We start from the raw sequence: 18,555 nt of genomic DNA on the forward strand, positions 1-18,555 counted from the left end.
ATCTGATGGACATAGAGCATACACTTCAATAGTTTCAAGAGAGTTTTCACTATCTCAAAACGGAGCCATTTCCACTTTGGTAAAACTTTAGCAGTCTCTTTTTCAGGCCAAAAAAAAAAAAAAAAAAAATCATACTCCCAGGAACTTGTAATTGAACACAGGACCAGCCTTCTCTTTCATGACAGCCCTAATTTGCAGTCTTTGTTATTAACTAACTCTTTTCTCTGCTCTACATTAAACATACGCAGTTCCTTAACCATTCCTTCAGTGATGCCCAGTAGAACATTCTATGATGACAGAATTGTTCTAATCTGTACTGGTCAATATAGTAGCCAATGTGGATTGAGCACCTGAAATGTTGCTAATGTGACTAAGGAACTGAATTTTGAATTTTATAATTTTAAATACCAAATGTGGCTATGGTTACTATATTAGTACAGCCTTGTATTTTCAAATGCCTTCTCTCTTTTGGTCACTCTCCTTTATATGCATTTGAGCTTGTCAACATCCATCAAATGTCTGGCACCTACAATGCAATACTGACCACCAATACAGCTTTCAGAATAACTGTTTAGCTGGCACCTGGAGAGTATTTCTATTAATGCTTTCCAGAATGGATTTTTTTAAAAATATTAATAAAAAGTCCAGCCAGTGCCCTAACTGGTTTGGCTCAGTGGATAGAGAGTCGGCCTACGGACTGAGGGGTCCCAGGTTCGATTCCGGTCAAGGGCACATGCTCAGGTTGCGGGCTCAGTCCCCAGTAGGGGCGTTCAGGAGGCAGCGATCAATGATTCTCTCTCATCATTGATGTTTCTATCTCTCTCCACCATTTCCTTCCTCTCTGAAATCAATAAAAATATGTTAAAAAGAAAAAGCCCGGCCAGCATGGCTCAGTGGTTGAGTGTCCACCTATGAACCAGGAAGTCACGGTTCAATTCCTGGTCAGGGGTGCAGGCTTCCTCCCCAGTGTGGGATGTGCAGGAGGTAGCCAATCAATGATTCTTTCTCGTCATTGATGATTCTCTCTCTCCTGCTCTCTCTGAAAGCAATAAAAATGTTTTTAAAAAATATATTCATAAAGTACAAGTGGTCCCCCATTAATAATCACTGAAACTAGTACATTGTCAGCAATGCTAGTGCCTCAACTTGTGTGACTGCATTAACCTAAATATAAGACTTGCTCAGCTTCCTGGTTTAGGCCCAGAAGTTTGTGTATTCCAAGTTGTTAAGCATTCTCAAGCTTGTTTCAATATAAGTCTACCAATCAGCCCTTCCAACTTTGTGGCACTTAACAGATTTTGCATTACTACCATCTGACCCATGTGTAGTCCTTTATCATTTGCAAGGTACTTTTCATCCATTATATTTGATCCTTATGACCACCTTGTGAGGTAAGCAAGATATGAAACCACATTGTATAGGTAAGTTAGCTGAAGCATAGCAGGAACTGAATGGGTAGGGTGCTTTTTCTCTTCCATGGAGCCTCTTCCTGTATACTCTCTTCATCCAAATCCTTGATAGAAACGTTGAAGAGGACCTCCAGTGGCCAGGCTGACCCTAAGTTCTTCAATAGCACTGACTGGTACAGCAGTTTAGCAGGTCAGTTCCACCAAAAAGTGTGATTATCCAACCCACAAATTGGCATTCTGTCCAAAAGGATGTCACAAGACACAACCACCTGACTTACATATGTATTAATACTAGTCCCAGGAGAAAAAAGCAAATGAGGGTTAGCTGCCAGAAAAAATTTCTACTTGTCTGTATCCACAAGGGGACTGTCATACCAACGGCTTAAAGAAGCCAATCTCCCAAAACCCCATGGGGCCATGTTTTATTATGATGACAATTCTTAGCACATCCTAACCCATACTGTAATTGCTTATATACCTGTCTTAGAACTAATTTCAAGTCATTCATCATTATAACACCTGCACTCAACCCTCTGCTGTCCATGTAGAAGGCACTCACATTGGTAGAAGATAAACCAATTCAAGTGAATGTTCTTCCAACAGTATCTGACCCCCCTCCCCATCCAAAAACAAACTTGTGATTAGAAGAGGCACATTCCTACCAACGGCCACATTCCTATCAACATGACTGAATAAAATTCCCTTACAATTGGCTTAGTCAGTTTCTAGCAGGTACTGAGACTTTTGCTAGTTAAGCCAATTTTCAGTGTATTGTTTCATCTTCTGTGTGTTTTGACCAAAAAATAAAGCTAGGTTCTCTAACAATCGGGTAAGATATACAAAATAGGACTACTTCTTAATAACGTCAATCAGTAAGGAAAATAAATGATCAAGAAAACAGAGGCCCTGGCTGGGTAGCTCAGTTGGTTAGAGCAGTGGTCAGCAAACTGCAGCTCGAAAGCCACATGCAGCTCTTTGGCCCCTTGAGTGTGGCTCTTCCTGAGCCTTAGGAGTACCCTAATTAAGTTAATAACAGTGTACCTACCTATATAGTTTAAGTTTAAAAAATTTGGCTCTAAAAAGAAATTTCAATTGTTGTACTGTTGATATTTGGCTCGGTTGACTAATGAGTTTGCCTAACACTGGGTTAGAGCATCATCCCAATACGCCAAGGTTGCATGTTCCATCCCTGGTCAGGGCACTTGTAAGTGAATGCATAAATAAGTGGAACAACAAATCTATGTTCTCGTGTTCTCTCTCTCTCTCTCTCTCTCTCTCTCTCTCTCTCTCTCTCTCTCTCCCCCTCCCACCCCCCTTTCTCCTTTCTCCCTCTCTCCTTCTCCTTTCTCTAAAATCAGTTTTGTGTGTTTAATACATTTTTTTTATTATTGATTTCAGAGAGGAAGGAAGAGGGAGAGAGATAGAAACATCCGTGATATGAGAGAATCATGGATCGGCTGCTTCCTGCAAGTCCCCCACTGGGGATTGAGCCCACAACCCGGGCATGTGCCCTCGACCAGAATCGAACCTGGGACCTTTCAGTTTGCAGGCCGACCCTCTATCCACTGAGCCAAACTGGCTAGGGCTAAAACCAGTCTTTTTTTTAAAGTCTGTAGGTCTTCCAAAATAAATGAAAAAGGACTAATGAACAAGAATATAGTGCTTTACCATTTACAAATCTTTCACATACATTCCACTTGACCCTCACAACAACCCTGTGAGGTAGGCAGCACAGATATTATTCTCAAGTAACAGATGTGGAAAGTGAATTTCAGAGCAGTTAAGTGATGTACCCAAGGTTCTACAGTTAGTAAATAATTTGTATTAATATCAGTCTTTGGCCTAAAAATTCAGCACCCAACCTCCCCTCATACTTGCCCTACCTACTTCATAGGGATAATGAAGTTAAAATGAATTCAAGTCTAGAAGAATATTTTGAGAGAAAAAAGCACTATATAATTATACCAGCAAACTATAATTTTCCTCTATATATGGCTTTTTCTCCTTCTCATCCCAGCTTGTAAATGAACCCACCATTTTATATTGCCTCTGTTCTGTGCTCAACTGAGCAACTAAGTAAGGCAGGGGAACAGTGTGATCCTGTTTAATGTTATATAAGTTACAACAGGGTAACTGCTATTATAGCAAATTGAAAATCAACACAGGAAAGCCAATGTGCAAGTAGCAAGCAAGGCAGCATTATCAAATAGGGCATGAATGCATAGAAGGAAAACGTGGTGTCAGAGTTGAAACTGGCACACACAGTTATCTAAGGCAAAGTGGTGGCAAAGAAGAGTTATTTATTCCGCATCATATAAATGAGCAAAAGATTCATTAGAACCCATGCAAAAGCATCTCATGTCACACAGATCTCTCCAGCTGCCTACAGAGAATATAAACAATGTCATCTTCGTTTTAAAGAATGACTGTACCTGTGCTCATATCCTGAACTAAACCAAGGAACAGTTCCATGCTAACCTTCCTCAGCTAAAATACAACCAGTACCATCATTCCTAGTCAGACTAGTAAACAGAATGTTTTTTAAGGTAATGAATTAGATGGCTGTGTTTAGATTTTTTTCAGGATTCACTTTGGATACTCCTGCTTTTAAGACCCAAAGAAGATTATATTGAGTTTTTATTGGTGATTATAAGAATATGTGTTTATAACAGTTAAAGTGTGATCGGTGAATTTAACATATATATATATAAAAGTTCTATAGCATCTGTTCAGAAAAGATTATATACTATACAAACTATTCAAGTCTTACAAAACATTTTTCAGTGTCTTTTCAACTGAGAAGAATCCTATTCAGCACGCTTCTCCTCCTGAGGTGGTTCATACTGAGCAAGCTATAGGGCAAAGACAGAGGAGTTTAGGTGAATTTTATTCTAAACTGGATAAAAAAAACTTAAGAGTAACAAAACGAGTTAACTATTATATTCAATTTAATTACTGATTCAGTAAGTTTATATGTTTAAATGTTTAAACCATTCAATGATCTAAGACTTAATACGATCAAACCTAATGAAGGCTTTTTACATAAACCTTTAATATTACTAGAAAATTAAAATTTAATTCCAGTTTATGGCTACCCTATCAAGACATTTGATATGCAATAATCTATATCTTCCCAAGGATGATGTGGCTTATTATAATAAGCCCCTCTACCAAAAGTTGACTGAACTTTCTCCCAAAAAGTAGAAAAAACAAATTATGTATGAATCTAGCCAGATAATAAAGACCTGCCGATGTCTTTGATTTAAAAGGTGCCCAAGAGTTAACTGGTATTTTCACATTGTGGAAATACTGCATTTTCTTTTATGCAAAGTTGTTCCCTGGGAAGAACACTAGGCTAAGATTTGTTCCATTAACCTGTCAGATTTGAGAAGCTAGGCTTTGCTGTGCTGTAGTTTCCGCACCTGTGCATCTGTTTCACTTTTCTCACAAAGTTACTGAGAAAATAAAACTCATGAAAAATTCCTATAGTAACATAAAATGCATTATGTGATTCAGAATGTGGTGAAACCTCAAGGACTTAGAGTTGACTAATTTGAAGTTTATTAAAATTCTCACAGGAGTTTAAACAAAGAAAAAAGTAGCACTAGACAAAATTAAGTGCAAACAAATTTACAAGAGCCACCACATGACTAGGTAGATTGTACACTGCACAACTCTAAGAGGTGCCACTCACAAAACAACTTAAATCAACTTTGTAAGACTCTCAGAAGTCTCCACATACTACAAGTAGCATTAACCAATATTCTCATCTTTTTGTTGATGCAGGTTCCCCAGAACCTCTTCTTGACCACACTTTGCTTACCCTATTTCTAATGTGTCTGTGGTTTTCTAGGCAGGGCATCAGTTTGGCCTTGCAATTAATTGAGATTGATATTCACCTTCCTCCCTCCCCTACTGTCCATTTTAGTGAGGTTTTGGTCATATTAATATTATTAACATGAATGTGTTAATTATTGTTAATGATAGGTGAAATTATTAACTAAAAATGAAGTTATTAACATGAATTCTTTTTAAAAATTTACCTTTGCTTTCAGTTTTTTATTTTCTTCTACAATAGCTTCATATTTCTCTTTCATTTCTGCCAATTCTAGACGAAGCAGCTCTATTTCTGGATTTTCTGGGGTAGCAGCTCCTAAGTGATGCTTTAAAAAACTAATCTCAAAGTTAAGAATTTACTTGAGCTGAATGACAGTAATGAAATAGCCCAGAGTAGCATCTCTGGTCAGAGTCACCCCATCCCACCACCCATATTTACCCAGAGATCGTCACCCAAAGACTCAAAGGAAAGTAACTTTTTTCTTCATCAAAAGTATTTTAAAGGTTATCTATGTGAAAAAAATGAGAATTCTAAAAAGAAGGCCTTTTTCTGACTTGAAAGATGAAAAGGATACTCCAAAGCACTATTAGGTTTCTCTGGTTCTTCATATAAGGCTACCAATACTGCAAATCAAAAAGCAGAGAAAGCAACAGTTAAAGTCTGAAATTTGAATGGCTGACATTATAGTCTATAACTCAGGATATATTAAGTGCCTATTATATGTCAAGCACACTGCCAGGCCTATCCATACCATGGTGAGTAAGACAGACAAGGTCCCCGCTCTCAATGAATTTACAGTCTAGTGCAAAAGGTAAGCAAGGAACTAGACTCAGAAAGAGAGTCAAGGAACAATCAGGATAACGGGTTATGGGAGCGCACTGGAAGAACACCTAACTCTAGGGTACAAGGGAAGGCTTCCTAAAATAAGGGAACTAAGATCTGAGATCTAGGTGATGAGGACTGCAGATAAAATGGGAAGGGCAGGGGCAAGCAAACAACATATGGAGGAACTGAAATAAAGTGTGGCTAGATGGAGTTGCGAACAATGGGGCAGGCGTATCCACTGTCATTGATTTGCTGAAGAAACTAGAAGGGAGTAGGGGGCAGACTAGGGAAGATCCTGCAAGTTCGGTTGGACTTTGATTCTAAGAACAGGCACATAAACATTTTAAGCAGTAGGGTAACAGGATCACTATTTATTGCTGTGTGGAAAATCAGCAAGTGGGACAAGAATAAAAGCAGGAAGAAAAGTTAACAAGCTGATGTGGTAATCCTGCTGACAAAGATAGCCAACTGCACTAGAATAATAGAGAGGTGGAAAGAAAGTAGATCAATTTGAGAAAAATTTTGGAATATCAACATGGCTATGGAATTCAAAATGTTCAAGAATGAAGTTTTCATACATAACATGCTAAATAACCACCATCCAAAAACTTTACCAGTAATCAACATTAAAATATGATACTTTAGTGTTTCCATATCCAATAGCTCATATCAGTACTACCTTGCTCATCTTCTATGGAACAAATTCCTACTAGGATTTACTACTCAGCTAAAAATCTCTCTAAACCTGTGATTAACATTTTTGTGCATGGAACCCTTGGAAAAGTCTGATAAAAGCCCCCCCCCCCCCAAAAAAAGTAACTACACACACACACAAAAATGTGGATATCTAGACCCCAAGTTAACAACTCCTGTTGTAAACCAACTTACATACTTCCCTTTTATTTTTTAGTTTTAATTACTCATCAAAATAAGATAGTATGGAAAAACTCAAATGGGCAACTACTTTGAGTTCTGATAGTTACTCTTCATCTCTCTAAATATACTTACATTATTTTTTGAGAAATTGATATATTTAACATCACCGCTACCCTCTCCTCAACCTGCCTTGTAATGTTACAGTACTCTTTAATTACTCTACTTACTATCTTTTCCTTTAAATTATATACTCAGACTTGTTTCTTCCATTAATTTCCACTGATCTCTACTGAGCCCTAATTTTATAAAACATGAATATTTTTATCCTTTCTTCCTCTTCTTTATCCCATTTCTTTCAACTTTTCAATTTGTCAGTGGTACTTAAAAGGTTGGTAATTACATAACATAATGTAAATGTCAAGTTCTTTTCTTTTCTATAGATAGAATATACTTCCTTTTAGTCAGATAAGAAAAACACTATACCTGATGATCCCCTTTTTGCCTTAGCAGCCAGGATTTTTAGAGGTTGATATAGGCTCAAAATAACTCTTAAATGCTTCTTCTTCCTAATTTATCATCTTTTATCTTTAGCCATCCTGTCTTTTTAGTGTTTTAATGTTAGAAGCAGTTTCAAATCCTCTTGGAAATAAAGCTAGATAAAAATTAGAAGTTAAATCTATGTAAAGTACCTATGTTTGATGCTGAAAATCAAATTTGAAATAGATCACATCAGTAGATATTATGTTACCTGATGTTATTTAGGGAAATGGAAATGTAGGGAGGTGGTGAGGGGTTAGATACCAGGAGATGTGAGCAAGGGAAAAGAAGCCACCAATGGTTTCTAATCTCTCATGAAGGAAAATCATGTATGGCCACAAAGCTGTACATCTTCAGTCGCCTTCCCCCAGGGTCACTTCTCTGGCCTTTACCATTCTACTTTTCACTCGCTCCATCCAAGCACTTTGGCCTCTTTACACTTCCTGGAACTCTGGACAGCAGATACTATTTCATTCAGGTCTCTGCTCAAATGTTCCTACTTAAGAGAGTCCTCCCCCACCACCACCCACCCTACATAAGATGCCACACCCATCCCTCCTTTATCCCCTATTTTGCTATGTCTTAATACCACTGGCTGACACTGTGTATTAATTATGTCTTCCCCCAACTAGGATATAAGCTCATTTAGAGCAGGGAGTGTGGTGTGTTTTTCCACTACTGTATCCCCATTTAATCTGAATAAAATGGTTAAATGAAAGAAAGAAATGAACTTGTGGAGTTTTGTGTGTGTGTGTGTGTGTTTGTTTTTGTTTTTGTTTGGGGGGGGGGGCCTCCAAGAATCTGTAACGCTTCCAGAAACAACAGAGGACAAGCATTTCATAGAGTAGTTAGTTCCTTAATGTTTGCTGAAATTTATTAATGTTTGCAAAGAGGCAGGGAAACGAGTACCTGAACCCCGCCCAAGGTAAGTAGGAAATCAAAATTATCAATCCATACTCGAGAATTAAAAACCCTACATTCTGCTAAGCCAGAGTTATTCTTCCCTTCCACTTTGCTCCTAATCTTTGTTTCCGGCCAAAGAGCGGTAACCAAATTATTTCCCAGACACTTACTGTTCTTCTCATTTAGACCTAGGTCCTCATCCTGCCAGCTCTTACACATCCTTGAACGGGAGTTAAGTGATACCTAATAGGCATTTAAATTACTGCTAACGAAATAAGCAGTTCCCCAACCAACTCGAAACCCTCAGCTTCAAGCACCCTCACTTAGAGCTTGAACCCCGGAGGAAGAGACAGTGTAACCGCTTCTCATTTAGAAAGTGAAAACAGTATCACCGTAATTCTACTTTAACTGTGAAATCTGCACCGTGTAGAAACTAATATGGACTACGAAACGGGGTTGAAAAGCCTAATTGACTGAATCGCCTGCTTCGGGGATTAGGCTCACTTAGCTACTTCGTAGCGCACTTCAAACCTGGAAATTTTCCAGCTTGGTTCGAGGTTAAATGTTTCTTAACAGGATTCAGGGCGCCCCAGAAACCGTCGGGCGGGAGGAACTGGGATCTCAAGGTCTGTAGCAAACATGCCCACTGCGGCTGCTCGAGGCAAAGGAACGGAAGTTGAAGAGACTTTTTGCAACAGCTGCAAGAGTTTCACTCCCGGCCGGGAGAGCGGCGGCGTGCGCCAGGCAACCCGGGCCGGGCCGGGCCGGGCCGGGCCGGGCCGGGCGGCGTCCGGCGGCGGGGCGTGCGCCGGACCCGAGGCCCGCCTCGCTGGACCCCCGCACGGGTCCCACCTGTGCCCTTCCTTCCCCACGTCACAGACCGTCAGGGGCGCAGCCCGAGGAGCCCGGCGAGAACACGAGGCACTCTCTCCGCGCCCATGCTCACCCTTGGTCAGCGTGTCCAGCACTCCCGACTTCTCCAAGTACCTCCGGAACTGCTCGCGCTTCGAGTCGGCGGCCTGAGGAGATACGGCGGGTCAGTGGCCGGGATCCGGGGGCCGGAGCAGGAAGAAGGCTCTGGAGGCTGGCAAACCCCGCCTCCGCATCGCTACCTCTGGCCTCCCCCTCAAACCTGCGCGCGCCCTCATGCCCACCCGGAGCCGACCCGCGGCTGACCACCTCCCGCACGCCCCCAGCCACGCCGCCGCGCCCCCCTCACTTTGTAATGGGCCATAGTGACAGCGGCAGCGGCGTAGCTGGCGCCGGAGACCGTGGCTGGCGGGCTCTGAGCAGCACTGCACATGCGCGGAAGGGCGCGCGCGCCTGCGCACTTGCGAACCACGGTCCGGAAGGGTCGGGGTGTGGCCTGTTTTCATGGCGACAAGGACGCTCTGAATGCCCCGTGGTGGGCTGAGCCGAGGGAGTCTGCGTACGCCCGCCCATCGGGCTAGCCTGACAACACTCTTTCCTCTTCCGGCCCCTGCAGCGAGTCTGTGGCCTCGGGACGAGTGAGGTTTTGGTAACTCGGAACCTGCGTCCTTGTGGGGCCCAAAGACGGGCGTGGCGCATGGGGGTGGAGCCTGCGTAACTCGGCAGCCCGAGGACTATTACCAGGAAGGATCTTCCGACGCGGATAGTAGGCGGACCTGCCTCAACTGGGACCTCGGAATCTGTGGTAACCAATAAGTATGCTCTGGCTTTTTGGCTCCCATCCTAAAAAGGTGCCCACGACTGACGCAGGGCGGCCTTTGGATTTCCAATGGTTTGAGGAATGTGTTTAGGAATCATATGTTTCAGTTCTGGCTTTTACGTTTGGGGTTTCCTTGTTTTGTGGCCGAGTTAATGTGGGCCTATAGAGTGAGCAGTCACACATGTTAATCAGAGCTAGCACTTTGCATAGCCTATTGATGCCACTCTGTTAAACACGTGTTTCTTATTTTGGTCTTCACACTATACCTGTAAGATAGGTCCCGTTAGTAAAATGGTGAGATTAGATAACCAGAGCCAAAAGGTCAGTCTGGGCACGGAATCACGATGCCATAAACTGGTCAAAGCAAGCCACAAATCTTTTTAAGATTTTATTGACTGGATAACAGCGTTAAGATTATACTCATGACATATTAAGTTGCAGTCTGTAAGGAAACAGTCCCAGGAGCAAACAAAATTTAACCAGTGTCCACAAATAAAAGATCAGTAATTAAAAGAAGGAATGATATACATTAAGAACAATCTCCGAAGTACTGTGGTCCCTTCAAGGAAAAACTCTATTCCAATTCATTTAGCCTCAATTCTGAACATATGATTTCCCCAAACTCGGTTTTCACAAATTCTGAAGTGGGCCTGTGAAAAAGTAATCCCGATTTGGTAACTCTATATCATTGTTTTCGAAACTACCCCTTCACAATTCAGAATTAGAGCTGTTTTTCCTCTTTGAAATGGGTTTGCATTTGTACATTTTAACACCTGGTCTTCAGAGCTGCCTTTAGTTGTTTTGTCTGTGTTCCACTATTACTAGGCTACTTCTGTGATAATCCTCAGAATGTCTAAAAGCCAACAGCTGTTCAGATCTGAAGGTCCGTGGGAGCCCGCCTACCAATGAGATTGCTTGTCAGCAACACTAATTGATTTGGAGGACAAGCAGCAGGATTATTGCAGGTTCTGATCCAGAGCACAATGCTCCAAAAGAATTAGGAGTGTCTGGAATGTCAAGTGGTTGGAATTCTCCTTGTAAAGGAGAAAGGGTTCTGATTGTACTTTCTCTGAACCAGCCCTTGAGATTACCTTTAGGAGGTGACACCCAATTTTCATCTTCTGTAGAGGGACTCCGTGTAGCACGAAGCCACCATGGTTTCCTGGTGCAGTTAGCTGACAAAGAGAAAGCTGTTTGGAGTGACTGCCCATGTGGTTGTCCAGATCTATAGCAACACCTGGAATAGAACAGTGACCTGTAGGGTACTGGTTCCTTTTGCTGTTTTTGCCATCAATTTCTTTTTTTTTTTCCTCAACTGTTTACCACTAACTTATTTTCCAGTTTTGTTTTGTTTTAAATACATTTTATTGATTTTTTACAGAGTGGAAGAGAGAGGGATAGAGAGTTAGAAACATCGATGAGAGAGAAACATCAATCAGCTGCCTCCTGCACACCCCCTTCTGGGGTTGTGCCCGCAACCAAGGTACCTGCCCTTGACCAGAATCGAACCCGGGACCCTTCAGTCCTCAGGCTGATGCTCTATCCACTGAGCCAAACCGGTTAGGGCTTCTGTTGTGTTGTGTGTTGTGTTGTGTTTTGTTTTGTTTTGTTTTAGTGTTTTCATTAGTACTTGAGCTGATACTTTGAATATGACTACAGGTAGTACTAAATGTGTACATCTCATTAGAATATACAGTTTCCTGTTCATCCAAAATGCATTTCTCATCATTTCTATTGTGACTATCAGGACCTGCCTGAAATGCAGGGCAGTTTAAACTAGGATGCACTGTTGCGTGTGCTTGCTTTTCCACTATCAGATTATAACCAGGTGCAGAAGAGAGTCGCTTCAGTGAATTTGCAGCTGTGCTCTGATATTTGGCAAGATTTTGTCTTGACCTGTTTGAATAGAATTCATTATGCTCATCCTTCAATTTATATTGTCCCCAGAGCCCTCTCTCAATCTTTTAGGTGGAAAATTTCTAGAATGTTTAAGAAAAGTGAACCGATGGCTGTGGATTGCAAAAATAATAGGAATATTGTCTTTTCTGTTGGTCTTGAGACAAAACAATCAATTATATTTGTGTGGGAAACTGTTTATTGCCTTCACTATATGATAAGCATAGACAGAGAACTCCCCGGAAACCCCCCCCCCCCCCAAGGCTGGGTGCCTTTGAAGCCCTAACAAAGCTCGGAGCTAGGCGCCACCTCTGTTTGTCCAGACAGTGGTAGCTGAAACTACTCCCCCATTTATTATTATGTAAATCCTTGCTGATGGGCTAGTCTGCTTGTTACTAGGGGGTCACCTGCCTAAGGGCTATGCTATGGGTGCATCCCAGATCAATAAAAGCTTGGTGAGGCCTGAGCACGGAGGAAGTCCTTCGGGACTTGGCCGCCTGGTCCCCCAATATTGCAAAATTATCTCGTGTCTTTTTCTCTCATTTGTTGTGCGGCTCCTCTTTCAGATACCGAACCCTACTCCACGCAGAACATGGAGGGAGTCTTACTCGACATATTTGGACATGGGTAGCCTTGGCATTTAAATAAAGACTCTAAATGAAATCCATATAAAAAGTACTGTCCAATCATAAACCCAACTTCAACAACAGAGCGAGTGAAAATGTGTATCACATAGGTGCAAAGCCCGGTTTCCCTGAGCGGAGCTTATTACGTGTCCTTTGCTGCAGCTGACAAAGTGCTTGCTGCAATCTCCTCCGATCCCCAGACATATCAAACTCAAGACCTTTCAGTTCTCCTCCCAGTTGAGCTTCCTCCCTCTGCCTCTTTCTCCAGAACTCTCAGTCGGCACAAAGCATGGGCCATGTAGACCAGGGGATGGTGAAGACACGAAAATCACCTGCAGAACCCAGTATCTATGAGGGAGATAGGAAAAGCCTGGTCATGGTATACATTTCTGCAGCCAAGTTGTTCTATATTACAGATGAAGCCAGACTGCTCATCATTCCAGACATTTTCAGCTGCTACACCCAGAACAAGCATACGAAATATGAACAGGGTGGTGAGCCAGATCTTTCCAATCACAGCGGAGTGGATGTGAACTTCCTCCAGAATGCCTCCAAGGAAACTCCAGTCCCCCGTGTTTTTTTAGTCCGCCATCTTAGCTCTGAACCCCATCAACTAGGAGGCAGGTAAATTCTTCCATTCTGACTGTGTGCTATTCCTTAAAGCAAACCAATGGCCAAAATATGAACAAAACATCACTCTATCCATGTGCTGGTTGCTTTGCTTTTTCCCTAGAGTTGTGATAATCTGTTACCACAAATATATTTAAGATATTAGGATTTTTAATTCACTTATGTTTAGACCTCATAATGCAATAATAATAATAAATAAAAACATGATACTGGAGAGCACTGCATATAATCTCTATTAAGAATAAAATTGTAGAACTCATAAGTAAGGCGTCTTCTTACTTAGCTGAAGTTTGTTGTTTTATTTTTTTTAACTCAGCTTTTGGAGAGGTTCCTGAAACTACTGTTCAGGAACAGTAGTTTGATCTATTAAGTTATAACCAGAGTCAGTGATTTTAAAATCTCATTTATACACAAAGGAAAATGATTGTGTTTCATTTCATCATTCAGTAAGATACATCATTTAATGAAAGCAGAGGAAACAGATCTGGCTCTTGCTATAAGAATTTAGACTAGCCCTAACTGGTTTGGCTCAGTGGATAGAGCGTCAGCCTGTGGACTCAAGGATCCTAGGTTCAATTCTGTTCAAGGGCATGTACCTTGGTTGCGGGCACAACCCCAGTAAGGGGTGTGCAGGAGGCAGCTGATCGATGTTTCTCTCTCATCGATGTTTCTAACTCTCCCTCTACCTTCCTCTCTGTAAAAAGAATTTAGACTAGTTTTTTTTAATCCACATTTAAATGTCTAGATTCTAGTTTCTTTATGGCAGTTTTTTGAACATTTTCAGAAATCATTTCAGTAGTGTATTCACTAATAGTCATCAAATCTTTATTATATTTTGCTATGAAAAATACTGTAAAAATTTTATCATCTTAAAATTAACTCCAAAATTTTTCAACTATTTTTACTACCAAGATGTTATTAGAGAAATAAATGGAACATTGGAGTGGTGATGATATTATAGGAATTTTTGTTGTAACAGTATTTGACCTATTTAAGACACGAAGCTTGCCTTGTGGAAGGAACAATAGGACCAGTTATAATTTACATGCTTGGATTATCAGCCAAGTTTTATATTAAGATTGGTATCCTCGGATATCTATCTAAGAAGAAATATATCCCAAAAGAAAGTAAAAAGAATAAATGTTTTCATTCACTTTCATCTAAAATATAAATGCATGTCCTATATCCCTTATAGAAAGGGAAATGTTACACAAACAACATCCTGGGATGCTATAGTTACAAGATACATTCATCACAAAAATCCTACAAGATGTTGCTTCCTTATTTTATAGTGAGGAAACTGAGGCACACCTTATATTATCCAAGGTCTCAGCTAAATTAATATAACCCTAAAGTCAGCTCTTAATCGTTGTTATTAAACTGGTTTTTCTCTTTAAGCATACTTAAAATCTGCATGCAAGAGACATTAAGAAATCATCTATTTTCTCTTAAAAGTTTAATTATTTAAATATAGTTTTGAATTTTTAAATATCTGGTTAGAGACTTTTTGAAATCTTTATGCAGTTAAAAAAGACTTGGAAAAGCATCAACCTTCTAAAATGTAGTTGTATTCCTGAGATAGAGAAAATTTATATTTATGTTAACAATAATATACTCTTTGACCCAACCATCCAAAGCACTTTAAAGTGTAAGCAGGGCCCTAACTGGTTTGGCTCAATGGATAGAGTGTCGGCTGTGGACTGAAGGTCCCAGGTTCGATTCTAGTCAAGGGCACATGCCCAGGTTGTGGGTTCGATCCCCAGTAAAAAAAAATAATTTTTACCATGAGTCGACATGCAGGAGGCAGCCGACCAATGATTCTCATCATTGATGTTTCTATCTCTCTTCCTCTCCGAAATCAATAAAAAAAAAAAAATATATTTTGCCAAAACCGGTTTGGCTCAGTGGATAGAGCATCGGCCTGCGGACTGAGAGGTCCCAGGTTCAATTCCAGTCAAGGGCATATACCTGGGTTGCGGGCACATCCCCGGTAGGAGGTGTGCAGGAGGCAGCTGATCGATGTTTCTCTCTCATCGATGTTTCTAACTCTCTATCTCTCTCCCTTCCTCTCTGTAAAAAATCAATAAAATAAATTTAAAAAAAAAAATATTTTAAAAAGTAATCTATAATAATAAAAGCATAATATGCCAATTAGACCGGACAGCTGAACGACCTTCCAGACTTCCTGCCGGACGAAGCGGGGGCTGCGAGGGCCAAGCCCCTTGCACGAATTTCGTGCATTGGGCCTCTTATAAAAGACATAAAAAAAGTGTAAGCAGATATTATGATAGTAATCATAACTTGAAAACATACACAATAATTATCAGTACAAGAAAGACTTTTACATAACAAATAATAGTACACCCACAGTGTGGTAGTATGCAAACAGTAAAAATGATAATTATATATTAATATAAAAAGACATTTGAGCCCTAATCGTTTTGGCTCCGTGGATAGAGCATCGGCCTGCAGACTGAAGGGTCCCAGATTCGATTCTGATCAAGGGCAGGTACCTGGGTTGCGGGCACATCCCCAGTAGGGGGTGTGCAGGAGGCAGCTGATTGATGTTTCTCTCATTGATATTTCTAACTCTCTATCCCTCTCTGTAAAAATCAATAAAATATATTTTTTTAAAAAAGACATTTGATAGTGTCAGTGATTTTCAGATTATAAAATAGAATAATATGGCCCCATCGTTGTGAATTTACTTAAATGTAGAGATGCATACCCAAAAAAGCCTATGCCTTGGCCGGTTCCTCAGTGGTTAAAGGGTCATCCCTTAGACTGAACGGTCGCAGGTTCAATTCCAGGCAAGGGCAGGTATCTCAGTTGCAGGCTTGATCCCTTGTCCCAGTCGGGGTGTGTGTTTAAGGCAACCAGATATGTCTCTCACACATCAATGTTTCTTTCCCCCTCCCTTCCACTCTCTCTAAAACATCAATAGAAAACATATCCTTGGGTGATGATTAACAACAACAACAAAAAAGCCTAGAAGTATATTCATCAAAATGTTAACTTATCTCTGGGTAGTATGAGTACAATTGACTTGATTTTTAATAATTTTTTGTACCATGAGCACTTTACTTTTCTATCACAAAAAGAAATAAAAGATGTTTTTTTCCTTAAAGGGAATAGTATTTCCTGAAAGAAGCAGCATTGTTTCACAAGTCTTAGATTCTAAAGCTTTTATAGCAAATGATATGAATACTATGTACATAAATACATTACTATAGAATTCAAAAGCAGAAAATATAAAACATTTCATTTGGCTCTTAATTAGCTAAGAGAGAAATCAACACAAACTTTTCTTAGTTTAGATCAGTGGTTCTCAACCTTCCTAATGCCTCGACCCTTTAATACAGTTCCACATGTTGTGGTGACCCCCAACCATAAAATTATTTTCATTGCTACTTCATAGCTGTAATTTTGCTACTGTTATGAATCGTCATGTAATTATCTGATATGCAGGATGTATTTTCATTGTTACAAATTGAACATAATTAAAGCATAGTGACTAATCACAAAAACAGTATGTAGTTATATATGTGTTTTCCGATGGTCTCAGGCAACCCCTGTGAAAGGGTCGTTCAACCCCCAAAGCGGTCGCAACCCTCAGGTTGAGAACCGCTGGTTTAGATGACTATGAATCAGAAGCAAATCCTTCTTAGAAGTTATAGCTCAGGCATTTCCAACTTGTGCTCCCTTTTCAGGTGTAGAGCAGGTTCAGTTCCATTCAGTGCAGTGAATGAGTCAGCCACCAGCTAAAATCCATTTCCCTTTCAGCTCATTCTTGCCTCTAAAACAGGCTGTCCAATAGAGCTTTTGGCAGCAGTGATGAAATAGACGACATGTGCTCTCCAGTGAGGTAGCCCCTAGTCACGTGCAGCTTTTGTGCTCTGGCAACGTGACATGTGTAAGCCACCTGTGCCTAGTGGCTACTTTATTGAACAGCACAGATAAGAATACTTACAGTATGACCAATAACCCAGCACTTTAGAAGACTAAAATTATGAACCCTAAATTAAGCTGAATAAATGGTTCCTCTGTAATTCAGAGATATCAAATTTAAAACACCCAATGTTTGTATGTGCTCTCTTTACAGTAATTTTGCCCTCTGGGGAACCCAATAAGATAATCACTGTGGCCAAAACCGGTTTGGCTCAGTGGATAGAGCGTCGGCCTGTGGACTGAAAGGTCCCAGGTTCGATTCCGGTCAAGGGCATGTACCTGGGTTGCGCGGGCATCCCCAGTGGGGATGTACAGGAGGCAGCTGATCGATGTTTCTCTCTCATCGATGTTTCTGGCTCTCTGTCTCTCTCCCTTCCTCTCTGTAAAAAATCAATAAAATATATTAAAAAAAAAAAAAAAGATAATCACTGTGTTTGGTCATGTGAACAATGTTTCTGGTACCAGAAAATCTTTCTGACTAGATAATAACTATTTAGTCATCAGTATTAATAATCAATGGGTCATGTCCGATTTCATAGTTAGATGAACCCTGTTGCTGTCCAGTTTCCTGTGATTAACAATTACATTGCCCTTTAGGTCATTAAAGGTCTCTCCTCAGAGCTGGTGACCTGGTATATTCACCATGGCAGATGAGCATTTCTATGAATTTGTCCCTTTGGGGATGTAGAGTAGATGAGTGCAATTCAGTGCAGTGAGTAGTGAGCCATCATCTACAATACATTTCCCTTTCTGCTCATCCTGGATAGAAAAGGCCTAGAATACACACCCAGCTGTTGACAGTTGTCATCACCAGGGGCAAAAAGCAGTTTGGAGGGTGAGAAAGTAAAAAAAAAGGGGGGGAGGAGGGATACCTTTTTACATTGTTATTCAAATCTTTATTTAACCAAGAACATACTCATATTCTCATACTCAGATTTTTTTTAAAAAGTTTTAAACAAATGCCAGATCAGCTTTTCTCAAAATGCTGAAATACATTCCTCACTATATTACATGGGGGTGCTTAAAAATAAAACATGTCGGAGAGAACCAAGATGGCGACATAGGTTAACGCCGGAGTTTGCTGCCTTGAACAACTACTTCAAAAGGGAAACTAAAAAACGGAACGGACATCACCCAGAACCACAGGAACGCTGGCTGAGTGGAAGTCCTACAACTAGGAGGAAAGAGAAACGCATACGGACACTCAGAGGAGGCGCAGTGCTGAAGTCAAATTCTGAGGTGCGGAGTGTGCGGAGCGGGCTGGCGGCGGAGGGCGCGCTTGGCGTTTTCAATCGGGAGGGAGTCGCAGACTCTGAGCTCCAGATACAGGCGAGTCTTTAGGGACCCAGACTCAAACGAGAGAAGCGGTACTGTCTG

General features: G+C 40.8%; 1 protein-coding gene and 2 pseudogenes across 1 annotated transcript; all 3 read right to left on the reverse strand.

Moving 5' to 3' along the window:
* Positions 1–3,051: 3,051 nt before the first annotated feature.
* On the reverse strand, positions 3,052–9,734 carry LOC118675196 (MYC binding protein). Its single transcript, XM_036347473.1, has 5 exons — positions 9,608–9,734; positions 9,335–9,407; positions 5,822–5,870; positions 5,453–5,582; positions 3,052–4,261 (listed from the first exon to the last, which is right to left on the reverse strand). Exons 1-5 carry the CDS (start codon positions 9,689–9,691, stop codon positions 4,217–4,219), a joined length of 381 nt encoding a protein of 126 aa, XP_036203366.1. The 5' UTR covers positions 9,692–9,734; the 3' UTR covers positions 3,052–4,216.
* Positions 9,735–11,658: 1,924 nt separating this feature from the next.
* Positions 11,659–12,172, reverse strand: LOC118675085 (annotated as a pseudogene).
* Positions 12,173–12,489: 317 nt separating this feature from the next.
* On the reverse strand, positions 12,490–13,180 carry LOC118675086 (annotated as a pseudogene).
* Positions 13,181–18,555: the final 5,375 nt, after the last annotated feature.

This window comes from Myotis myotis, unplaced genomic scaffold (assembly GCF_014108235.1).
Source record: "Myotis myotis isolate mMyoMyo1 unplaced genomic scaffold, mMyoMyo1.p scaffold_m19_p_2, whole genome shotgun sequence".
NCBI classification, from domain to species: Eukaryota; Metazoa; Chordata; class Mammalia; order Chiroptera; family Vespertilionidae; genus Myotis; species Myotis myotis.

Bases quoted from the DNA above. Each gene is read 5' to 3' on its own strand.
- LOC118675196 (XM_036347473.1), bottom strand. From the start codon at position 9,691: ATGTGCAGTGCTGCTCAGAGCCCGCCAGCCACGGTCTCCGGCGCCAGC. The intron at 9,408-9,607 runs GTGAGGGGGGCG...GTATCTCCTCAG, and splicing joins TCACTATGGCCCATTACAAA to GCCGCCGACTCGAAGCGCGA. The intron at 5,583-5,821 runs GTATCCTTTTCA...CTTTGAGATTAG, and splicing joins AAACCTAATAGTGCTTTGGA to TTTTTTAAAGCATCACTTAG.